Source organism: Camelina sativa, chromosome 9, assembly GCF_000633955.1.
Source record: "Camelina sativa cultivar DH55 chromosome 9, Cs, whole genome shotgun sequence".
NCBI lineage: Eukaryota > Viridiplantae > Streptophyta > Magnoliopsida > Brassicales > Brassicaceae > Camelina > Camelina sativa.
The window spans coordinates 31,006,743-31,033,378 of record NC_025693.1 but is presented as its reverse complement, the minus strand read 5'-3'; the positions used below and the strand labels follow the sequence as shown (position 1 = coordinate 31,033,378).

The 26,636-nt window shown below is 31.6% G+C and overlaps 4 protein-coding genes across 4 annotated transcripts in view; 3 read left to right on the top strand and 1 right to left on the bottom strand.

Annotated features, from left to right (window-relative positions):
* On the top strand, positions 4,875 to 7,163 carry LOC104713354 (trihelix transcription factor GT-2-like). Its single transcript, XM_010430452.2, has 2 exons — positions 4,875 to 5,238; positions 5,538 to 7,163. The coding sequence occupies exons 1-2, from the start codon at positions 5,024 to 5,026 to the stop codon at positions 7,045 to 7,047; spliced, it is 1,725 nt and encodes a 574-aa protein (XP_010428754.1). The 5' UTR covers positions 4,875 to 5,023; the 3' UTR covers positions 7,048 to 7,163.
* On the bottom strand, positions 13,178 to 15,847 carry LOC104713352 (trihelix transcription factor GT-2-like). Its single transcript, XM_010430450.2, has 2 exons — positions 15,338 to 15,847; positions 13,178 to 14,841 (listed from the first exon to the last, which is right to left on the bottom strand). The coding sequence occupies exons 1-2, from the start codon at positions 15,652 to 15,654 to the stop codon at positions 13,308 to 13,310; spliced, it is 1,851 nt and encodes a 616-aa protein (XP_010428752.1). The 5' UTR covers positions 15,655 to 15,847; the 3' UTR covers positions 13,178 to 13,307.
* On the top strand, positions 25,013 to 26,246 carry LOC104713351 (sm-like protein LSM3B). The gene is made up of 3 exons (XM_010430449.2): positions 25,013 to 25,249; positions 25,571 to 25,666; positions 25,983 to 26,246. Exons 1-3 carry the CDS (start codon positions 25,133 to 25,135, stop codon positions 26,067 to 26,069), a joined length of 300 nt encoding a protein of 99 aa, XP_010428751.1. The 5' UTR covers positions 25,013 to 25,132; the 3' UTR covers positions 26,070 to 26,246.
* Positions 26,536 to 26,636, top strand: part of LOC104715862 (eukaryotic translation initiation factor 5B) — a 4,052-nt gene continuing 3,951 nt past the window's right edge. Inside the window, exon 1 of the mRNA XM_010433236.2 lies at positions 26,536 to 26,628. Coding sequence (XP_010431538.1) covers positions 26,536 to 26,628 — 93 coding nt within the window. The remainder of the gene's footprint in view (positions 26,629 to 26,636) is intronic.

The following is a 26,636-nucleotide window of genomic DNA, read 5'->3' as shown; positions in this document are numbered from 1 at the left end:
CTTGCAATACTCGTAACTAAAAAGAAAACCATTAATGGTTTTAATAATAAAAATAAGTCTTAGACTATCCTCATTGGTAGTGTTTCTTAGTTATTTCTTAAGGCATTTTTAATAATAAAAATAAGAGAAGAAACTTTGGTAAGAGAAAAGAAAAATTGTGTTGATTATTGGTAGAACCAAATTTAAGTGTTTTTTAGTAATAAATATAGTAAAATAATAATTAATAACAGTAAAATAATAATTAATATCTTAAAATATTCGAAATTATTTTATATATCATAAAAACATATTTTATTAATAAAAACATAAAATAACATACAACATTTTAAATTAAAACACAAAACATTAAAAAACAAAAACATAACACACAACATGAAATAAAATATAGAAACATATTTAATTAAAACATGAAACATATTTAATATCCAAATTTAGTCCATAAATGTTCAACTAAATCATGTTTCAATTGGTCATGCACTTCTCTATCACGAATTATTATTTGACCATTCACCACGTTGCTGATATTTGAAGCCATATTGATAGAATATGAAAGATCCACACGTCTGCTTGTGGGAAATCAGAAACGTCAGCTTGACTGTATCCATCTCGTTCATTTTCAACAATCATATTGTGAAGTATGATACACGCCCTCATAATCAATCCCACTTTGTCTTTGTCCCATAAAAGACATGGATTTTTAATGACCGCGAATCTAGCTTGTAGGACACCGAACGCACGCTCAACATCATAAAAACATTTTTTAATAATAAAAACATAAAATAACTTACAACATTTAAAATTAAAACACAAAACATTAAAAAATAAAAATATAACACGCAACATTAAGAGAGAACACACGAAAATGAAAGAGAAATGCCAAAAAAAAATTTACCCCATTAATCTCATTTCACCATTCATATCGCGCCACCTGTCCAGTAAGAAACGTTTCTTTTGGTTCTAAAATTAGAAACGTTTCTTACAATCCTTAGCTTTTTTTCATTAATAATTAATATCTATACCTAAGAAACATCTAAGGACTACCAATGAGGATAGTCTAAAGAAAACAAATCTCTAAAAAAGGAAATCAACTAATCATCAATGTAGTTATATTTTTGTATACCACTGATAAGAAAAAATACACAAAATAATGTATATATATACGGGCCACGAATTCATTTTCTCGACGTGATATAATTGTCAAATGGAATAAAGTTGTTTCGCTATTTTAAGGAATTTTTTTTTTTGTTTGTATTTTTTTCTATTGCTCTCACATGGTTTGTTTGGAATATAAAGCAAAGTTATTTTCGGACAGAAGAAAAAGGCTTTAAAAGTCCACGTAAGCGGAGAAAATATTATCCTACGTGGCAAATATCAGATACAAAAGGGCGACACGTGACCTAAGATAAATCGAACAGCTCTCAATTTGACACGTCATATTATTTAACGGCTCGTGATGTTTACTCCTACGTTCTCATATGTCCCCTCCTTTTTAACCGGTTACAGTCTCTCCCGGTTTTGGTTGGTTTTTTTTTTCTTTTTTTTTTTGGGTAAACTGTTAAATTTTATCAGTACATATATATAGTTCTCGATTATTATTTTTTTAACAGACGAAGGGATACAGAAGACCAAAAAACTATTAGAACAAGCAATATAAAAAAAGCCACATATCGTATGAAACCAATGCAACGAGAATGTTTTAGTTGTATAGGACATGACAACGTATAGGCCGACTTAAAAAATCGCTAAAATGAAGTTCCCGAACATGAGCTTGTCAACAAAGTTGCCACAAGCAACCATGGTCCAAGGCCCGTTCTCAAAACCTTGGATCGGATGATGCCTAAAACTTCTTTGAAAGCAAAATACAATGACGACTCAATGAGACATAAAAAAAAAAAAAAAAGATAATCAAATTGAATAGAATTTTTTACAAATTAAAAGGTACATGAAAAAAAAAATGGAATACCTCATACGCCGACAAAAAATATATATACGGAACACATTAATTTGGTTGCGGTAAAGAAAATTAAAATTTAATAGTACAGTACAAAATAGCATTTAATTTTTTGGGGTCGATTGTAAAAGGTGAGTGCAAGTAATATTTATGGAGTTGGGAGAATCATTGGTACCATCCTCGAAAAATAATTAAGAGTCTATATAGTATGTGACAAATCGCATTTAATAAAAACAATTTGTTGTCTTTGTTCATCAGTCATTTCGGTGAATATATTGATTTATTAAATATCTTTGGTAAACTAACCCCTACAATGAGTTTTTACTTTTACTGTGTGTGTAACAAACGACCACATTATTTATTCACTAGTATTCACGTTGGGTAATTGCGTATCACATGTAATTTACATGTTAAAAACAAGAATGGGATGTATATACTATTCAATAATTAATATATATATATATATATATATATATATACAGTACTACGAGTTATATATATTAATATGAACGGCGTATGTATACAATACGTAGAAAGGGATCAAGTTGGGGTCACTTTACAGAGCCATACGTAGTGGAAATACATCTGAATCCAGCTCATTGTAACCACTGCTTTTATTTCTTCTCTTTTTATTTTATTTTATTTATCATCTTATAGAGTAGAAATTAAAGAAACTAATAATTCGAATAAATTATTTTTGAAAGAAATAATGAAAATGAACAGAACAGAGAAGTGAGAGAGACAGAGAGATGCGAAAAAAGTGGGAGATGAGTTTGGTGTTTCAGACAAAAAACAAACTGCCAGTAAGATTGTCCATTCTCCTATTAATGTTTTGTTATACTTAAACAAAACATCTCCATAACTAAAATGTGAATGCCTTTTATATGTTTTACACAGCTTACAGCTTCTTTTTCCTTATTTTCTTTTCGTGAATCATAACCACACAGATTCGGAATACAATTATGCCAAAATTATGCAGAGTTTTAACAAAATACAAATTATACTTGTAGCAGAATTATTTTACTATATCATCATCAACTTGCAAGTTGATGATATAGCATTGAATAACTTTATTCTAAATCAAGTCTGATCTTTATGAAATATATATATGTTAATTATAAAATAGATGGAACTATAAATGAAATAATAAAAATATCATTGAACCCTCGGTAGTTTAGAATTTTAATATGTTCATCGTTTGTTTGATAAAATAGAAGCAATTCAGTTTTAATGTGACGTACAATGGTCGATCGATAGTTTTTACATTTATGTTACCAATTGAGATTATAGTTTTACATAACTTGTTAAGATTTCTCTGATACAAATGTGTATACAAACGGAAAACACGTTTGATCTTTACTGACACGATATGTTCAGAAGGAAAAAATACCGGTACGGTCTTTAAGAAGAACAATAAGTAATAGAAAGAAAAAAAATTAAAACCAGTGGTTGTCGAAGAAACAACAAAATAACGCATGAAATATTTTACGTTAAAAATAAAGAAATCGTTACATATTAAGTTATTAAGCACCGGAATATTTCAAAAAACAATAAATAAGGTAGGTCATAAGCTAACTAAAGCATGTCTCTACTTGCTTTTTCTCATAAATGCTTTGACATCCGCCTAATAACCATATGTAACCTCGACATTTATCTAACTCCTCGTCTAATTTAATACCGTTAATTTGATGTTACATCACGTATATACAGTACTATTTATTACGCCCACACCGCCTCTATACATACATCAAATTGTCAAAAGTATAGTTTATCAAACGTAATGTTTCACCATTTATAGATTACATTTAAAGAAAAAAATATCATAGTATCACAAAACAAAATATATACGGTGAAGTGTACAATGACGTGTTCGTTGTTATTGGTTTATAATAAAAACTAGTTGTATGATTAAAAAGAGGGTCAAAGAATTGAGGGGGGGGGGGGGAAAAAAGGNAGGTAAATAAACAGTCGGTGTCGTGAGCAATTTGCGATTTGATCCAGCGGCGGTGAGAAGCTTATTAAAGGACCCACAGTAGCCGAATATTATCCCTATCGTCTCTATCTGCAGCTGTTCCTTCTTTCTGATTACCTTTGATTTATTTTATTGCCTTATATACTAGTATAATAATAAGGTATACGAAAAAAAATAAAGCATCCATTATGATCTCAATCATTTAAAAGATTAGTGTAAATAATATTCTTTAGGCTTCTCCACACAGCTCACATAATCTTATACTAATATAAATTTTCTAATCGTATTAATCATTGTGGTTTTTTAAAAAATTTTATTTTTGGTTCTGTTTACTATGAATATACTCTATTCTTATATAGTAGTCACCAAAATATATTAAAAGTCATGACTCCAATAATTAAAAGACGTGTAAGAGAGAAATTATTCAAAGTGTAACTCGCAGGTCACATTTCACAAGTGGTAAAGTGGGACAGTTAAACACCGTCCAATTATATACCCACGTTAATTAAATTATTATTTTCTAGTCAACAATTTTATTTCTTTAAGTATCCGATCATAAACTTAAAAGTCCCTTTGCATAATTCAATTTTTAACAGTTTCGTTTTAAACTAAATTAGGTCTCTATGGTTTGAGTTTCTGAAATTTTCATTTGCCGAAAATACTGAACAAACCAATCATTAATCAGATGTTATACGGTGAAGGGTGAACCATTGACACCTAAGTTTTAAGTTTATTTTATATGAAATTACTTTTTTTGGTATACCAAAATTTTCTTATAAGCAATGAGAAGATTCCCAAAATTAAAAGACAGAAGGAAAGCGAAAAAAGTTCACCTTTTAAGTCCTACTCTTCTTTTTCTGTAATATAAAAAATATTTATATACAAAAATAAATTGCATGAACCAAATTATATTTATAAGATCTAAGATAAATGGTCCATCCCACCCAATTAAATACCCCTAAGATAAATTCACAATAGACAAAAGAGAAAAAAAAAAAGAAAAGAAAAAGAAAAAAGGAAATTCAACCACAACCTTCGTCTTCTCTTCAAACTCTCTCCCTCTATCATATCTCTCTTTGAAGAAAGATCCAAATTCGAGTATGTCTGGAAACTCTTCAGGACCGTTAGAGAGTTCGGGTGGCGGCGTGGGCGGTTCCGGTGAAGAGGAAAAGGATATGAAGATGGAAGAAACCGGCGGTGGAGGAAACCGGTGGCCAAGACCGGAGACTTTAGCTCTGTTGAGAATACGTTCGGAGATGGATAAAGCTTTTCGTGACTCTACTCTTAAAGCTCCCTTATGGGAAGAAATCTCCAGGTTTGTTATTTTTTTTTTTTGTTACATGCATATTTATATATATTTTATAAAAATATATATAACAGAAATGTTATGATCATATATTTTCGTCTTAACACATTTATGGGATATGTATATGTGTAGTCATAATATTCGGTAAAATTCATTTGAATATTCTTATAAGAGCTATTAATATATGTTTATAGGGATGTATATATAAGATCAGTCTAATACATACAACTAGTGAACTAGCTAAAGAAAAAGTTTAGGTATGTTTTGTTTCTTAATTATGAGTTTTAATTTGATTGATACATAATTAGGAAAATGATGGAGCTTGGTTACAAGAGAAGTGCAAAGAAATGCAAGGAGAAGTTTGAGAACGTTTACAAGTACCATAAACGTACCAAAGATGGTCGTACCGGGAAATCCGAAGGCAAATCGTACCGGTTTTTCGAAGAATTAGAAGCTTTCGAGACTCTCAATTCCTATCAACATGAACCTGATCAGTCGCATCCCGCGAAATCTTCTGCAGCTGTTGCGACCGCAGCCATAACCACTTCTTTGATACCATGGATTAGCTCTAACAATCCATCAACCGAGAAAAGTTCTTTACCGTTGAAACATCAACATCAAGTTAGTGTACAACCCATCACCACAAACCCTACCTTCCTCGCCAAGCAACCATCTGCTACGATGCCTTTCCCTTTCTATAGCAACAACAATACTACTACTGTTAGTCAGCCGCCGCCAATTTCGAATGACTTGATGAACAATGTTTCATCGCTACATCTTTTCTCGAGCTCAACTTCTTCATCTACTGCATCTGACGAGGAAGAAGATCATCATCAGGGAAAGCGATCGAGAAAGAGGAGGAAGTACTGGAAAGGTTTGTTTACAAAGCTGACAAAAGAGTTGATGGAGAAACAAGAGAAGATGCAAAAAAGGTTCTTGGAAACATTGGAGAATCGCGAGAAAGAGAGAATCTCAAGAGAAGAAGCTTGGAGGGTCCAAGAGATAGCGAGGATCAACAGAGAACACGAAACATTAATCCATGAGAGGTCCAACGCTGCAGCTAAAGACGCTGCAATCATATCCTTCTTACACAAAATCTCCGGAGGACAACAGCAACAACCGCAACAACAGAATCATCATAAGCCAGCACAAAGGAAACAATATCAAAGCGATCATTCAATAACGTTTGAGAGTAAAGAACCAAGGCCGATTCTGTTGGATACAACAATGAAGATGGGGAATTACGATACCAACCATTCGATATCTCCTAGTTCTTCAAGATGGCCTAAAACCGAGGTCGAGGCCTTGATAAGGATAAGGAAGAATCTTGAAGCTAACTATCAAGAGAATGGTACCAAGGGGCCACTATGGGAAGAGATATCTGCAGGGATGAGAAGATTGGGGTACAATAGAAGCGCAAAGCGATGCAAAGAGAAGTGGGAAAACATAAACAAATACTTCAAGAAAGTCAAAGAGAGCAACAAGAAACGACCACTTGATTCCAAGACTTGCCCTTATTTTCACCAGCTCGAGGCTTTATACAACGAGAGGAACAAAAGTGGGGCAATGCCATTGCCATTGCCTCTAATGGTAACTCCACAGAGACAGTTGCTTCTCTCACAAGAAACCCAGACTGAGTTTGAGACTGATCAGAGGGACAAAGTTGGTGATAAAGAAGATAACGAAGAAGGAGAGAGTGAAGAAGATGAGTACGATGATGAAGAAGAGGGCGAAGGAGACAATGAGACAAGTGAGTTCGAGACTGTCTTGAAAAAAACATCTTCACCTATGGATATCAACAATAATCTTTTCACCTAATTAAGTGGTTTTATATATATTCTTTTTGTATACACTTCTGTGCTAAACTACACATTGGGGTTGAAGGAAAAAAAAACATATACAACAAATGTAAGTAAAATGGCTTGATTTTTTTAGTTATTAGTATCCCGTTTCGTGATATATAATAAAAATAAATTATTTTATAGAAGTAAGTGAGATGTGTTCTAATAGCAATTATGAATTATATAACCAAAAAAGTTCATTAGTATCAAGTGATAGAATTGAATCAAAACTGGCCCAATTGGTTGGGAGAAGCCAAGGGTAATCAAGCATCCATCTATATCCATCCATGGGTACCCGACACAAGTAATAAACTTTTGGACCTACAAATTCAAATTGGGTCGTCGTTTTCATCATATATTTTTTTTTTCTCTTTCTTTTTAATATGATCTCAACTTTTAACTTCTTATTTCTTATCGCATTCTAAATTCTTAATATATAAATTTACCTTAAATCATGTAATCAAAAGTATCGTCCGTGTGGTAGATGGCGTTGGTGCGTTTCTTTCTGTAATTTGTGCCTACATGCCACGAGGTGGACCCAACTAACACACATTATATTCGAATTAATGTAGTATTGAATTGTTGACAAAATAGTGAAAAATACTACTAATAATGCAGTATTGATTTTCTTTAGTGAAATGACTACATTATTTTTCAAGACATGTGTCATTAATTAAGACTGTAATAAATAGACAAATCATAAATGAAAAAAAAAACTGTAAGTAAATAAAACTATAGAAGTGAAAGATACATGTAGTGCAGAAAAAAAACGATAACAATTTCAAAAAATTTATTAATGATTAATTGAAGTGTCAATATATATTATTTATGAAGAAATGAAATTACAAACAATAAAGTAAATTAATTAAAATTTTAATCAGAGCATATCATATGTATACCGTTTTATTAGGTCAATAGTACTGTTTACTCTGTAACCTTATTACTTTATGGCTTTCTCTCTTAACTTTTATTTTTTGGTGTCAACTTGGTGATATATAAATTTCTTTCCTCACTGTATTTTTGTGGTGTTTTTTTTTCTTAATCTATTTATATTTTTCAAGCGTCTTTGATGTTGTTAAATATTAGGGACTCCTATGTAAATACCATTTTACTTCTTTTCATATCACAATATTATTATGATAATCTACTCATATTATTCTAGGGTAGTATCAAAGATTGTATATGACATCTCAAAACGACAGAACATATCAATGAGAACGGCCGAACATTCTCTTGCTCTTATGGCAGAACATTCAATTCTGAATTGTGTAGTATTTTGATGAACGGCGTTCAAGTTTTTTTTTTTTTTGAAATTCCGTATAAATAAACAAGTAACCATTAATTGGAAGCTAAACGATTAAGATATTCAGTAAAACTAGGACGGCCTAAAATATGTATTATTGAAAATAAGCAATAGATGTGTGAAATTTGTAACTGCGAAAAACGAAATCAAAGATGTTCCGTGGCATAATTTATAGTCATAGAAAATAGACTTTTGATCCTCAACGCCATGAGAAATCATTTGCCTAAAACTTCTTGGGAATATGCACTAGATACCACACAAATCAAAAGTAATTAAGAAACTACCATAGGACCCACAGTCTACTCTCTCCCCTCATATACAATTACTTTTATACCCATTACATATATTACATGTTATTTGTTTAAATATCATGTCATTTTTATTTTTTGAACGAAATTATATATCGGTTTGGATTCACAAATAAAATGATTAGGGTTTAAATTTTACAATTGGAACGAAATTATTTGTCAGTTTGGGTTCACAAATGAGATGGTTAGGGTTTAGATTTTATAATTAGAACGAAATTATATGTCGGTTTGGGTTCAATATAACATGTAAAATATAAATATTACATGCTATTTTAAAAAATCACACCAAATCTTTCCCTCTTTCTATCTAATAAAAAAACAAAAAAGGATGATTGTGTCTTTTTACTCTTAAAAAAACGTGGGGCCTATGATATTTTCCTATAAAAAAATGTTGTTGTGGTATTTTCTTAATTTTACTCCATATTTATGCTATCTACTAATATTACCCAAACTTCTTTATGTCCCCCCACGAAATGTTGACCTTTGTCGTGTCAAAACAAAAGTAAAAGCTAACTTTGATATTATGCTTTGCCCAAACTTTTTTTTTTTCAAAAAACCATTTATAGCAAAAAGAATCGCTTTCTTTTTGGATATATCACTTCTTTTTGGTCAATTAGGGGAAAACTTTTCAATAATGTCTTGAACTATTATATAAATGGGGTTACAAGATAATTTGTATTCCCGTAATGCTCGAGAATTCATCAATTCCAAAAGGATTCAAAGTAATTAACATTACTGTTTTTCTACAAATGATTATTGTTGAAGTATATATGTATATAGTTAAAAATTGCGCTCTTATGCATGATTATAGATATACAGTATTTGAGTCGTCATCATTGTTTTATCCCCTAGAAAAAGAAGATGCAAATAGAAATTATAAAACATTAACGGAAAAGAAAAAGAAGAAGATTCCGTTCCTAATAAGTAGCCACCATTCTTTCTCACATCTCATTTTCTCTTTTCCATGCCCACTTCTCTGTGCTTTGGATTTTCCAAGTTTCATTTATAAAAAGAAAAAAAATTACCATATTGTCGGTATATAGTTTTTGACAATCAAGATTCAAAAATCACTAGACCTAAACTCTCGTAATCATACAAGCAACATAAACCAAACTTTTAAATCTGTGGTTATCGTAAACGTGTGACAGCTACATCATTCAAGCTATCTAAATTATCTATTATCGTATCATGGATTTTTTTTTTTTTTAATTCAACATTACTTTTCAGTTATACAAAAACTAAACAATAAGTACAGTATATGGGTTTTACAATTAATGGTGACAGGAATTAAAATTTGGGTGGAAAAATTGATTGGAGAACATTATTTTGAGATACAGCAATAAAAATGTCCACTTGCTGATTGCTTTACATGGAAGTAATTTACTCAGTGCCACAAATTGTTCGAATTCATTACAGATCTATATGGTCTGAAATCATGCTATACGCATCACAAATTTTTCCTGGTATATTCTTGCAATAAATTGTGCAATTTTAATAACTTATAAGAACAAATCATCTTATTTATTTAAATGATCGATGATACAACCTTCTATATGAGAAAATCCATATCCTACAAAATTTCAGTTCCTGCGTATTTTGAAAGATGTCATATACAGTACATGAGTCGGTTGGTCTAAGTTAAAACGAATGTGGAAAGCTGGATCAAATTTCTAATGTTTTATATCATTCTGTCATATTTAAAATTTTGATTTTCAGAAATTGTAATTTTTTGCCGATCATGAATACAAATTAACCAAAACTTCCAACATGCTGCAAATAAAATTGTCTATTGCAATCTTGTGCCTTACGGATAAAGTTGTTAATCATAAATATGGTATATGTTAAACCGTTTGTGTCTTGTGGAGAGAGTTGTTCGTCGTAAATATTGATATGTAAAGACATTCATAAAATAAATAAAAAATAAAAACTGGACTAAGTCAAAAAAAATAACATCAACCTGATCTATTGCAACTCTATATGTAGACATCATATATAATTGACAGTAAGTAGGTCGCTTGGTGAGAAATTATTACGATCCAAAAATATCTTTTGAATTATTTCAAAATAACATCCAATAAACACATCGAAAATTTTATGGACGTAAAAATAAATTCGTATATCAACTGCTGCTCTACATCCGTGGATCGGACGGTGGACCAGCAAGTTCGATTTTCAATACTAACAATAATAAATAAGGATATATATTTTCTACAAGTCCTTTTCGTTTACTTTTAAAGTCTACTTATTTGCCTTGTTTAATCATTTAAAAACTCGCACTTTGAAATTAGTTTAACGAGATATTGTGATATTCTATATATTCAACGGTACAAACTAAGACTTGCTTATGCTAAGAAAAAACATATAAAACGTAAACAGAGTATTACGTGATCGTTATCTGATCTAAATGAACGATAACACACACCAAACAAATTAAAGTGGGCTCACATGAGTCACATATTATAGGGAAGAAAGACAATTACAATAAAATGGTAGGAGTAGTTCCTTTCTTCAAAGGTTGGGTAAGATATAGTAGATTCGTGTCTAGGTTTTAAGGATTCATAGACAACTAAGAATAATTATATACTTAAATCTCTTTTTTTTTTGATATAAATATACATGGAGTGGAAACTGAAAGTGAAAATTGTAAAATCTAAGAGCATAAGCGTTTTTCAAACGAAAATTGTTTCTTACTCTCTCCTTTAATTTTTTCTTTTCTTTTAATGGTGACAAACTATACTAAATATATAATATGGATGCTGATGCTCTAACAAAGAGCTAATTTCATTGCTCAAAACGTTACGAATGAATACAAGATGCAATTTTATGTTCCAAATTTATAATAGAGCTTTTTGTCTGTGAGAGAGTTATGTCCTCGATTTAAAGATGTATATGTCTTTCTTGTTTATTTCCGGATCACATGAACTCATTCTTTTGTATAGTCCCCTTAATACTATTGAGGTGGTTTAGTTTAGGCAATTTGATTTCGGAGTACTTCTCCGTCAGGTTGGTTTCTTGTTTTTTGTAAAACATGTGTTTGCGTTTTGTTTTGCCTATAATATAAAATCAGATTTACAAGGAAACAAAAACAAAAAAAAAAAAATGAGAAGAAATCAGGTCTACTTAACTAATCGGACAAAAAAAAAGAAGAAGTAAAAACACATCATGTAAATGTTAAATGTCGATTAGGTAAAAAAATCATAAATGTATTTAATTTGGCGAAGTATATAGTTTGCAAAACATATAGAATAAATATTATGCATGTATTTTACAGCTAGATATCATACAGTATATATGATGATCAGAACTGGACGACGTAGTACGTAGACATCATGATTAACCGCATCTTAATTTTATAGGGTACAAATAAATATACAAAATATTACTCAACGTACAACCCAAACTTGGATATACATAAACGATCATGCTCTTCTTGGTAACATGTGCTGTGCAAAATACATATACTATAAATAATTAATGTACAAACCAAACCACGTATAATTATGATTTGAGTATGATATGAATAATAAATCTTTAAAACATCAAACGTAAATCCCAAAAATTTCGTATATGATGCATGTGTTAACCCTTGAGGATTCCACGAGAGCAATATATAATAAACAAAAGTGAAAAGCGTAAAAGAGAAGGAGTCACGATCATCGGTAGATACATATACTATCAATATTTTTGTTCGGTAAAAACAGATCTGGAAACGCGACCAAACATGTGTCTGATAGTACTTATGAATTTAATTGTGACACAGCGAATCATCATCATCATCATCATCGTCGTCTCAAATAATAAGAGTTTGTTTTTCATATATGGTTGGATCTGTCACGTGCGTTCGACAACTTGATATTACGAAACCACCCTTCTAGTGAAGAAGAAGAGAGTCTTGCGTTTTAGGGCAACGAAGAAGACACAGAGATATGAAAATAAAAGAGTAAGATTCCTTTTAGCCACGTGGACCCCCAAACCCCACGCTCTCTCTCTCTCTCTCTCTCGCTCATTGTGTGCATGTGAACTTGGCATCTTCTCTTTCTTTTTTTTTTTTTTCCATTTATCTTAAAAAAAAATTTAACATAAAGTTTTTATCTTTTATTTATCTTACCAAGGAACTGTATACCGAAAAGGATAAGTAACTCTCGTCTCCCAGTCCCACCTCGTAATTTAGACAAAAACAATAGGCAATAATATGTAAAAATACAAAAATAACACATCGTCACCAAACAACAAGAACCATTCAATTTTCTTTTATACTACATATTATTACAAAAACAAAAAAAAACATTATTACAAGTTACAGTTTTTATTATTCACTTACCATATAAAACCCCACATTGTCCCCCTCTCTTAATTAACATTTTTTTTTATTTATATATCCCCCGGGGCAAAAATTAATTAAATCACATTTATTTTATTTTTTGTTTTTAACATATTAAATCTCTCTTCGGTATAACTTAAAATAAAAATCAAAGATGAAAAAAGAAAAAAAGAAAAAAAAACAAACCCCCCCTCCAATATTTAAACTCTCATCTTCTCTGTATCAAAACTTAATAAAAAGAAAAAAAAGATTACTAATCTTTTCACCACCACGACCACTCGGAATCGAACTCGCATCATCGCCATTTAAAGATCATTCGTCGTCTTGTTGTTATTGCTAGGCACCAGCTCAAACTCACCTCCTTCCTCTTCTTCTTCATTCTCCTCGTCCTCTTCATCCTCATCATCGTCGTATTCTTCATCTGTACCTTCTTCATCGTCATAGTTCTGATCCGACGGCGGCTGAGGATGCTGCTGCTGAACCACAGCCACTGCCGTTGTAGTCTCGGTCGTAGTTACAGGCGCAGGAGGCCATTGCTGCTCCGGTTGTACCATCAAAGGAACAGAGTTTTCCGGTTTAACAAGACCGGAAGCTGAAGAAGAAGATGCAATACTGTTGTTGTGATGCAACTTGTTACGTTCTCTGTATAAAGCATCGAGCTGGTGGAAGTAAGGACAAGTCTTGGAATCTTCGGGACGTTTCTTGTTGCTCTCTTTGACTTTCTTGAAGTATTTGTTAATGTTTTCCCACTTCTCTTTGCATCTCTTTGAGTTCCTGTTGAATCCTAACCTTCTCATCCCCGCTGATATCTCTTCCCACAGTGGTCCTTTTGGCCCGTTCTCTTGATACTTGGAATCAAGATTCGTCCTCAGCTTTATCAATGCTTCTATCTCCACCTTCGGCCACCTCGACGAACTCGCTGACCCTGACGCTGACGCTGAAGCCGGAGTCATCATCATACTCTGATCTCCATTGTCCGTTTTCCTAGTCTCTGATGAAGACGGTAAAACAGCTTGAATTGGCTGCAGAAGCGGAGGAGGAGCAGGTGGAGACGGTTGAGGCGTTTGCTGCATTTGTGGTCGAACTTGTTGCGGCTGTGGCTGTGGCTGTACCGTAGTAGCAGAAGGCTGGTTTGGTTGCTGCTTCTCTGATAGTTTTTGAAGAAAAGCCATAACAGCAGCGTCTTTAGCAGCGGACATAGAGCGTTCTTGAGCTAAGATCTCTTGGTCACGGTTGATTCTAGCAATCTCTTGAACCCTCCAAGATTCTTCTCTGACAAGTCTCTCGTGCTCTCGCTTCTCAACAGCTTCCAAGAACTTGCGTTGAAGCTCCTCTTGTTTATCAACGACTTGTTTCATCAACCTCTCGAAAAACTCCTTCCATTTCCTTTTCCTCTTCCTATTCGTCGTCGTTGTCGTCGTCCCTCCGCCGCCGGTATCCATATCAGAAGAAGTCGAGTAGGAAGACGAAGAAGAAGATGTCGAATTGTCAGAGAGGAAGTCGGTTGGAAACGAAGAAGGTACATTCAATTGCTGAGTATACGGAGGAACCGAGGAAGATGGTGCGGACGGTGGCATAACTGTGGTTATAGGAGGAGGAGTTGAAAATATGGAGTTGACGTTGTTGGTTTGGTGGTGGTGTGGTCGTAGAGGCGGCTGATGTTGATGATGATGATGATGATGAGTCTCGAGAGCTTCCAATTGATCAAAGAAACGATAAGTCTTGCCATCGGATTTACCGGTACGGCCTTCTTTGGTTCGTTTGTGGTATTTGTAAACGTTTTCGAACTTCTCTTTGCATTTCTTTGCGTTTCTTATGTAACCAAGCTCCCCCATTTTCCTGACCAAAATTCATAAAACCAATTCCTCAGTAAAAAAAAAAAAAAAAGATAAAAATCAAAACTTTTTATTGTGATGAAAAGAAAAAAAAAAACGGATTTTGATTATTAGGTAAAATCAGCATGACTCATGAATATAACATGACTCAACTTCTTATTTTATCTAAATTAACTGTTTAATTATATTATTAAAGACAACTTCTTTAATCAAACCCACTTCAAGAACTGTCTGAATCTGAATCTCAATGACCAGAAAGAAGAAAAAAAAAAGAGACATTTTTTTGATAAATTCGACGAAATTCAAGCAACCCAAATACGAAAAATCTAATCTTTAAACACATCCAGATCTTTAGACACACTCACTGGTCAATTGAAAGATAAAAAAAAAAAAAAGACAAAAGCTTTCATAATCATATCCAATTAGACAAATCTTGCAGTGGTAAGAAGAAAGAGTTGTGAATTAACCAATAAAAAAAGGGGTAAGAGGAAAACGCGAACCTAGAAACCTCTTCCCATAAGGGACCTTTAACGCTAGCGTCTCGAAACGCTATTCCCATATCAGATCGTATTTTCAGCAACGCTAGCGTTTCCTGCCGCGGCCAACGATTTCCTCCGAATCCTCTGTCGTTCATCTCTTCCGATACCTCAAACGCACCAACCGCTGCTGCCGCAGCTGCTTCGGTAGCGGCTGAGTCGTTCGATTGTGGTTGTGGCTGGGGCTGTGGCTGTGGCGGCGGTGGTGGTGGAGTAGCGGTTGAAGCGGCTGCTGTAGTAGTGGTGGTCGTCGACGGAGTACCACCACCCAGTTGCATCATCGTTTTTTTCAAAAAAAGTTTTGATTTTTAATCTCTGGTATTGTGTTTTTTTTTTCCCCCTCTCTCTGTATCTTTGACGGAGAAGAAAGTTACAGAAATGAAAAATTAAAAAAAAAAATTGGGAAAAGGAAAAAAAAAAATGGGAGAGATAAAGAGAGAGAGAGAGTTTACATGAGAGAGGAAGAAGAGTGAAATCTGCAGGCGCAGGGTTTTATGGTGTGTAAGAGAGTTTTTGTAAATTATACCTAAGTTAAAATCTTTTTATTTCTTCAATTGTTTTTTTAAAAATATTATTATAATTTTCTGGTGATGAGATCTGCTTGTCAATCTCAAGGAGTCATTCTTATTGTGTATATATATATAAAAAAAAAATATTTGATGTATTTCTTTTTTTCTTTTTCTTACCTATTTTATTTGTAATTTATCACCTTTTATTGATACTTTTTCCTTTGTTTGAGCCAAAATGGAATCTTCACCATTTCTCTCTCTTCGGTATTCTGAGTTTTGGGTAAATTATTTTTACACTTTTTTAACTCCTTTATCAACATTTTTAATGGGGGACTTAAGATTTATAGAATCAAAATAACCCTATTAGTTTCCAAGTTATAAATAACACATATTATTAAGTTTATAAATTAAATTAATTTTGACTAAACTTTAAAGTTAATTTTTAATACATACATATAGAACTAACATAACGGAAAAAAATAATAACATAATATAAATATTTAATAATTATATTAATAATTTTTGGTTGATTTTTAAAATTTGAGATCGATGTACACGTAGGCGAGCATGAGTGTCTAGTTTTAATTGCTGTTACATTGGATGGTGTAGAAAATGTGAGATATTAGTTGTAAATGTTTGTAATAGTATTGTTTGTATAAAAATAAATTTTTGTCTTAAAATAAAAGAAAAAACAAATATCATTAAGATGTTTTAATACTTTGGATTCAAATTTAATAATATATAAATTGGACCAACGTAACCGAAAAAATAATAATTAAATATATTTTTTAAGTAATTTTTGGTTGATTTCTAAAATGTTTTATCAATGACACGTATCGAACATGAGCGCTTAGTTTTAATTGTTACTGTGGATTGTTGCGAAAAAAGTATTTGTAAATATTTTTAATAACTATGAACGTTACATTATGTAAAACACATATTATTTTTGGTTGATTTCTAAAAAGTTTTATTGATGACACGTATCGAACATGAGTGCCTAGTTTTGATTGTTACTGGGGATTGTTGCGAAAAAGTATTTGTAAATATTTTTAATAACTATGAACGTTACATTATGTGAAACACATATTATTTTTGGTTGATTTCTAAAAAGTTTTATCGATGACACGTATCGAACATGAGTGCCTAGTTTTGATTGTTACTGTGGATTGTTGCGAACAAAGTATTTTTAAATATTTTTAATAACTATGAACGTTACATTATGTGAAACACATATTATTTTTAGTTGATTTCTAAAAAGTTTTATCGATGACACGTATCGAACATGAGTGCATAGTTTTGATTGTTACCGTGGATTGTTGCAAACAAAGTATTTGTAAATATTTTTAATAACTATGAGCGTTACATTATGTGAAACACATATTATTTATTTAAGCTTAGACAATAACAAAGTAAACTATTTTAGACAATTTAAGACATTTTATGAAAGTGAAAGTGTAACTGACTAATTTTTTGGTTCTATAAGTTCTAAATACTTGTAATACACTTCTAGTGTTTCCACATATCTTACAAAACCATTTCACCAATTAACCTTCCCAATTTTTTTTTGTTAACCATTGGTTTATAACTGGCCGGTCCATTAGCTAAATTCCTATATTCGTAGGAAGCAGGACTCAATCTCTGATATGATGGTGCCTTCTACAAATAAACTTACCTCCTGCTAATGCACTAAGGTCATTTCATACCTTCCCAATTTTTATGTTTATGTTTTTGACACTTTTTAAACATTTTATAAAATATTATAAGATAACCAATATCTTTATTATATTTTGTATACTCAAATATTTTATTTAAGTTATTATGTTATATTTGTTGGTATCAATTTGGAACTGTTACACTTAGGTATAAAATAACACGACCAAATTTTAGAATATAGTGATTTGTGCAAGTGTTATTGTATCATAATAGAAATTTAAAACCAGTAGTATAGATTTGTGTGTGAGTTATATATGTATATACTATACTTTTTGTATATACCACTCTTTGCAAAGAATAGGAAACTAATCACTGCTTAATTTTAGTTCATAATGAATGATCATCATAGTGGAATTTTTTTTTTATGATAAGAGAAAAGCAAAGATAGAGTAAATGGTGTGATGTTTCTAAAACAAGAGTTTTGTCATCATGGGTTGTATGTGAAATGATGAAAAAAAAAGTGGGCACAAAAAGATATATATGACGGAAACTGAAGGATTCAATTTCTAACCAATAGTTATTTACTATTTTATTACTACAACAAAATAAATTATTGCAGAGAGAGTTATCGACAGCTGCGCATAAAGACGGTGGTGATTACTACTAGTCTATTAGTTTGGTTTTTGTCCGTCCAGCAAAATTGTCTTAAAATGCCGGCTTTTAATCTTAAAGTAATTTTGTTTACTTAAACGAGTTTCATAATCATATTATAACCTTTACGTGCTAATCATAGTTTAACTTATAAGATAAAATAAGAAACATGTAAAAGATTAGTAGAGCAATATAAGGGTAAAACGTACGTAAAAAGAAGTAGGTGGAGATGAGAGGATCAAGTTTGGAACGTATTCAGTGGCAGGCGGGAGACTTACGTATTATTCGAAAGTTACTATTTTGACCCTAACGTGGATCCCATTGACCTTTAATCATTGAGGTTTTTTTTTCTTTTTTCTTTTAAGCTATTAATCTAGTATAATTATCTTAGCTTAACATTTTATAAAATTCATCATTAATATAATAAACTAAACCATCCTGATCACTGATCTGGTTTGTCTCCCCCAATCTTCCCATCGCATTCACACAAATGCAAATTTATTTTAGTTTTAACAGTACTACTGATCATCTAGCTACGACACTCTATATATAATAAACTACACGGGCTTGATGATTTCAAATCAATAAAGAGATCATTTTGATACTTTTTTTTTTGTAGTGAGAATTATTTGTATTACCTGAAAAATAATAAATATAAAAGGATGAAGGGACGATGTTGGAAGGGAAGTGGTTAGATGCAAGTCACTTTCGGGATTGAAGTAAATGGTGACTCTTTCCCGTTGAGGCCATACATATACATTATATAGCCTCCGTTAGTTTTTATTTCGTTATTGACTTTTTCTTTTTTCTTTTTTTCCTTCGCAACATCTCAAACCCAATTTGACGGCCGTTATTTAACTAATTAATCAATTATTTAAACACTTGAAAACGATTACAACCTAAACAATCAATGTCAATGGTTAAGAATGTTAATTCCTCCAACGTCCCGTTTTAACCTACAAAATTCTTACATGCATAAAGTTATGAATAATATTTTGTTCTTGTTTTCTGTTTATACTAGTATTAGTTAGGGATAGTTTTACCTTCACTTCTACTAGTATTTAGTTTGGTGGTAAATTTGTTGTTACCCTCCAAAGAAGGATGTGCTACACCGTGCCATTCTCTATTCTTACCTATTAAAAAAAAACTATTTTGGGTCAACCGCGCGTTATATGAATTTGAAAACCCAAAATACATGGGTTAATATAGATTGCACAGAAAAACACATATTGCACAAATATATTTGAAAAGAATCGGAATTTAACAAATCATTTTTGGTAGATATAAGGGGGGTAGATACAAATTATTATTTAACGAGGCATATGAGATCTAAAACAATCAATAAAACGGGACATACGAGCATAATTATGATAGTAGCTAGTGATCGATAATGACTAAGTTTTTTCACGGCCTTCATAGCTTGCAGATTTTCCAGTTACCATAATCACATTATCTCGATCTTTGTTTGATGCAACGATAAGTTAATAATAATTAAGTACTATCTTTGAATTTTTTTTTTTTTGTGTGTAAATTTTTCGAATGAGCTACATAATTTCTGTCAAACCACTTGAAACTTGTTTTACGTTTGTTTTAGCATGTATTTATATGAACTTACTAACACGATAGTAGTTTGAAGTTTGGGTTTGTTATACTGCAGTAATAATATGTAAATTGTCAAACGCAGCAAATTTGTACATAATGAAGGCTAAGTATCAACCTACTCAGGTAGTATATATATATATAGCGTTCGGGTAAACGATTCGAATGTTCATTGAAATTCACGGCATGATTAGGCAGTAAATGTTATATTTTTAAAAATAGCGTTAGATTGAGTTATTCAATCAAATACACGAAAATGTATTGAAAGGTGATATCAGGGACCATCCTTTTGGTAGCTCCTAAAAGCATTGATTATGATTATTTTTTCTACGAAATTATATAATAGCCACTCGATTTTAGCATGGCTCGACCCTTAACGTTACAAATTTTTATCTTATTACATTATTATACTAATAAAGTATATTTTATCTGTCGTGGGTCTTTTTCGTAGGTGCACTTCGGAGTTGAAAACGACCATTATAATAACGGGTCTAAAAAAATAGTATTGCGTACCCATTATTATCATATGCATCTTTTACTTAAATATGTGTTCTACACTATGTTTTTGTGAAAGATATTCGTCAAAGGAAAATGGTGTCTTTTGTTTCCTTTAGATAAAGTAAAAATACCAATACACGACGTGAAGGTGCTTGGATTAAGTATTAATACTACCTCTAGATTTATTATTAATACACAACGTTCACTCACATATAAACCCTATAAATATTGATTTACTATGATTACTATGTTTACTATTTTACAACCCTGCTAAGAAATTAACAAATTAGAGTTGATGAATTAGGTAGAAAACACAATTAGAAAAAGGAACAGAGACATTATTAGTGTACAATAAAAATTTAAGTAATTCAATTATTGATGGGCCAGTGTAATTTTAAGGTGGAAAAGAAATGCAAGTGGTTTGAGGGAGGCAACGAAGAGCTATGGACCCATCTAAAAAGATGAAATTACTGCACTAATTTTTACTCCAACAAAACACAAATAGAGGTAAAAAAATGTTTGTAGTTTGATCCCTGTTTGTAATTCTATTCTTCTACTTGGATAATTTTTAACTTTTTACTCTCTAAGATTATTGAGAAAAATAAAACTAGTAGTAGTACTCTCAACTACTATTGTTTTTTTTTATAACTTAGCAGACAATTCTAAGATCAGCTTTAGTTACCATCATTCATTACTCGCACGACTGCTTCTGCACGGAAAATCATACACATAGACACACACACAAAATAGTATGTGTGTGCACGGAAAATCACACACACACACACAATTATATATATATATATATATATATATATATACATATGTGTGTGTCAGTGTGACTGTGAAGGGACTGTGTAAGACTGTAATTGCTCTGCTCCGAACTAATTAAGCATCTAACTTAATTTTCCATCGTGGCATTACACTACTCTCTAGTGTTTTACATTGTTATACATTTTTCATCTGCATTTTTTCCCCACAATTTCCCATTTTTTATAAACTTTACTGCAAAACCAAAAAAAAGGTTACATAGGGCTTGATTGGTAAACACTAACAAAACTTTACAAATAGTACAGCTTTAGATTTTTACCAATCACAAAAACTTTATTAAAAACTTTATTCTCACCTTTTTTGTACAGTTTTCATGTATAGCTCTTTTTTACAGCTTACCGTTTCAGCTTACAGCTTTTCTGTACAGCTTTAACTATGTTACCAATCAGACCCATAATCACTTGTTTAGAATAGTTCTTCTTTTATGTGAATTGCCAAATGTTTGTGTCAATCAGAAATACGAGTGGTGATGTATTTTAGTTTTCATCATCCAAACTATCGTATTAAAATATACCACTAGTTAGTTAAATTTTCAGTTTCAAAATTATGCAGACTCCATTCAGTTTAACATTAATCTTATCTTAGTGACATACTATTTACCTATAGGTTAAAACAAATTCCACGTAGTAACATATCTGTGTGCATATATTGTTTTCACACAACATGAGATATATAACGGCGGATTTTGGATTCATGTGTGAAGGTGCTTCGCTGTCGTAATTTGTATTCTCCTTTTTTATTTTTATATCTATACTAATCCCTTTTTTTAAAGGTGCTTCCATCAATTATAATTATGATTATGAATGATGTACGGTTTAAGGAGGTGCGGTTCTTTTCGATTTATACAACCGACAAAATTACAAGTTGAAACAGAACCGACATTTATGTGGTTTAATTAACTTGCTTAATATAATAAATAATTACCACTAAAAACTTTAGACACAATGTGAAAGTGAAGGGATTGTTTGAAAACTGATGAGGATCATTAACATGTCTACATCAGTATATATATATATATATATAAATATTCTACCTAAATATCATGGAGCAAAACAGATAAAATAATAATATGTACATAACAGACTGAAGACTATAAATTTATAAATGGAAGGCAATAGTACTTGTCTACTTGAGGATTCACAAATCACCCGGAGAATAAAAATATATATGTATAATTTAAAGGAATAAAATAAACAAACAGATGATTCTGCTGCCACAAGATTTAAATTATACGAGTAAAAAAACCTAGCAGTTCAACTTATAGGGTTTGCCTAATTATTGAAACAAATCAAATGATGATACGAGTGGGTCCATATATAGGATTAATTAAGAACTTGAAAAGGTTAATTTTTTTTTTTTTTTTTAAAGTTGGTAGATCCATAAATAAACAATGTTACAAATTTCAACCATTCGTTTAACACAAGGACGGACGAAATTAAGCGAAGGTCAAATTCACGATGAATGTTGTTAATCTTATAATGTGATTTGGTAAATAGAAAAGGTTTGGATGTAAAAAAAAAAGAAGTGGGGGGTGAGAACTGGAAAGAATAAGAAAGTAAGGGGTAGAAAAAGTAAATAGAAAAATTCACATGGGAAAGGAGAGAGAGATTGGGGGCATGTGGGGGATTATGAGTTGAGTTATCTACGCCACTTTCATCTTTCCCATGTGGTTTTTTACCTCTCAGTGTTTATATCTGTCTCCAGCTCACTCTCTTAACTAATTTTCCAATTTTTATTTTGAGTAAAATTTAAATATTGAGATACCTAAAGCTTATTATAAAAGATTTTTAATCAGGTGATGTGTAAACAACATGTGTAATTTTTGTTGTAAAGGGGTTAGCGTCAAGTAAAAGCTTGTTTGTTTTTAAATGTACAAGTTAAGCAAACTGACACTGTTAAAAATGAGTCAGATTTTAGTATGAAATGACATTGTTTTTTTTTTTTTGTCTGTGATGTGAAAAAGAAAAGAAGAAAAACCAAAAAAAAAATAAAATATGTTGAAGGATAAAAAAAGAGAGTCTCTTGTGAACAAGGAAAGGGCAAAAAGAGGTGAAATATGGAAAAACAAAGCCAATTTCACATTCTTCTTTTGCTTTTCTTTTCCCCCCGAAATTTCGATCACGCACTTCATATTTCACTTTTCTTTTCTTCCCGATGTTTTGTACAAAACAATAGCAATACGAAAAAGCTTGATAAATAAAAAACAAAAAAGTCAGGAAACTTCCTTTAATTTTATTGTTATGTGGGTATAATAATGGCATGGTCTAATTGTTTTCTTACTAGCCCAAACAACATTTTTGGCCCAACCTCGTAATTTTCTAGTTGTAATTTAAACTTTTCCCCCTATTATCTATTTGTTGTGTACTTGTGTTAAATATATTGATTTTTTTTTTTACATTAGCCATTTTTTTATTATAAATAAAGGCACATTCAAAAGATTCTTCAGTTTTTACACCTAGAAGCTAATGGAAGAGAGCCAAATGAGAGGTTGGAGTTTTGAATAGTTACACTATATGTTCTTGTCATTGTCATTGATACTTACATGACATAATCAAGCATAGAGAAGAGAACCACTTTATATAAAATCAAGAATATTACATTATAAAATATTACTCGTATTTCTGTAGATTTTATCATAAACCTTTAGATTATAGATCAAAAGGGTTGTCATGAGAATTTTGAGTATTAATGATCTCACATTTGCTTTTTTTTTTCTTTTTACATTTTTTACTAAATCATTAATACAACATTGCATAATTTCATGACTAAATTATGCCAATCACAATAGCTTATTATACTCTTACATATGTGCTTGTTTTGTAGAACCGTTATGCGTTACAAAACTCAAAATAAAGAGAAAGTTAAAAGGCATTTATAAATAATTTTTGTTTATCTTACTTTATATATAATTTTTATTGAAATGTTAATAATTAAAAATGTCACTATTCATATATATATATATATTTTAAAAATTTTTTTTGTGAAAAACGTTTCATAAAATATTGCGAGATTTCGCACTAAATCTATTATATGTTCTTACGTTATAAGCGTTATAAAACAAGCATAGAGAAAGAACCACTTTATATATAATCAAGAATATTACATCATAAATTTTATCGTAAACCTTTAGATTATAAATTAAAAGGATTGTCATGAAAAATTTGAGTATTAATTATCTCACTTTTGCTTTTTTTTTTTTTTTTACTTTTTTTACTAAATCATTAATACAACATTGCATAATTTCATGACTAAATTATGCCAATCACAATAGCTTATTATACTCTCACATGTGTGCTTGTTTTGTAGAACCGTTACGCGTTACAAAACTCAAATAAAGAGAAAGTTAAAAGGCGTTTATAAATACTTTTTGTTTATCTTACTTTATATATAATTTTTATTGAAATGTTCATAATTAAAATCTGTCACTATTCATATATAACTTTTTTTTAAAAAAATTGTTTTGTTAAAGACGTTTCATAAAATCTTGCGGAATTTCGCACAAAATCTATTATATATTCTTACACGTGTTGTAACTATAAAATTATAAAAATGAAGAGTTACGAGATATTGATAAGTAAAAAAACTAAAATTTATTGTCGTAATTGAAAAGTAAAATTTACATGTATTTGTTAAAAAAAAATCTCTATACATAGAACCCATACAATACAAAACCTTCAACCATAATTATCTTTTTTTTTTTTTTTTTGGGCATAAATGTATTTTTATTATTATTAATTTTTTTTGTTTCGCATCATCATCACTTATTCACTTAGCTAAAACAAAAATCTGAAGCACTAATCTTTATAAATTCGCCTGGTTCGTATATGGGCCTAATTTTTCTACTTGTTGGGCCGTTACCCATATTATGATATGTAAAGTAAAAATCTTATTCGAAGAACAAAAGTATTTGTCAAGTTCGTGTCCGCCAGAGGTCAGAGTTTGTGTCCGGTTATACGATTCGTCGGCATCAAAACCCTCCTCCGAGAAGTGTCTCTAGTGGGAAGGTATCTCTGTCTACGCAATGTCTGGCGAGGAAGACGCCACCGTGAGGGAGCCACTAGATCTGATTCGGCTGAGTCTTGACGAGAGAATCTATGTCAAGCTCCGGTCAGACCGCGAACTTCGCGGCAAGCTCCACGTACGTCTTCTTTGCCTTCTTCCTCTGTGGGTCTCTAGTCAGTACTTTGAATTTCTAACTAGTTCGAACCCGCTCAGCTTATAGTTCGTTTGAATTTAGTGTTGCTGATTTCACTGTTTCGTATCGAATTTGGTTCTGTTTTTTTAGGGTAAAGTCTAGGTTTTTGCTTTTAAAGTTTCAATTTTGGAACAAAATATGAAATTGGGAATTTGTGGGTTGGTGTTGATTCAAATTTTTGACGAAGTTAGTATATATTTAGAAGACTTCTACACTCTTTTAAGTTGAAAAGGTTTGATTTTTGTGTGTTTGTTCTGTGAGCAGGCGTTTGATCAGCATTTGAATATGATTCTGGGTGATGTTGAAGAAACTATCACAACAGTTGAAATCGACGACGAAACATACGAAGAGATTGTCCGGGTACGTGCTTTTTTCTTCTTCTGACTCTCTGATAAGGATTTATGGATAATTGAGGGATCTTCATAGCTTTCGCATTCGTATGGCTAGATAGAGAGCTTGATGACTCTCTTTTATATCTGTGTAATTCATTTACATAGTTGCCAAAATTGAAACGTGTAACAAAAATGACATCTGATTATATATATCTATCCTACGAGGATCTTAGTACTCTGAAATCTGAATGTTAAGCTATTAGTACGACATTAGTTGTTCACACTCCTCCTCTACTTGTGAGCTAGATTCTGATCGAACTTGGATCTACTGTATGTGATTGCAGACAACAAAGCGGACGATTGATTATCTGTTTGTGAGAGGCGATGGAGTAATATTGGTGGCTCCACCACTGAGGACAGCCTTGGGTTAAGGAGAAAAACAAATCTTTTTGTGCCTTTTTCTCTATTGGTGTGTTTGCTCACTTCTTGTCTAAAACTCAAAAAAGCTTGAAGAAGCTGAGTTGCTTAATTTTCATTGCTATTCGGATATGTCTCTTCATCTTTGACACTTCGTGTGATATCTCTTAATTACAACTTCAATTATCTGAGTTCACAAATTAAAAGATAGGTTCTGAAGAAATGCTGCAAACAATAAATACACCAGAAACAATATCGAAAAGAGAAGAATGATCAGTTTACGTACAAAAAACGGAGACAGACAATGTAATTAAACAAAAATAAAATAAACAAGTTGGTAACTTATTTATTATCTTCGTCTGGGTCGGGAATGAATCGGGGAACCAGATGATTGCGAGCCTCTGTAGTTTCTGCTTGGAGAATCCATTGATCCTCTCAAGGAAGAGTAGGAAGCTTTGGGTAACGTAGGCGTTGGCTCTAATGGGGTTGACTCTGCAAAGCATGCTGTGTTCAGACGAGTTCTCTCCATCTCTGGTTGTAGCAATTCGTTTGAACACTGTTTCGTTAGAGCCTGTTCACCA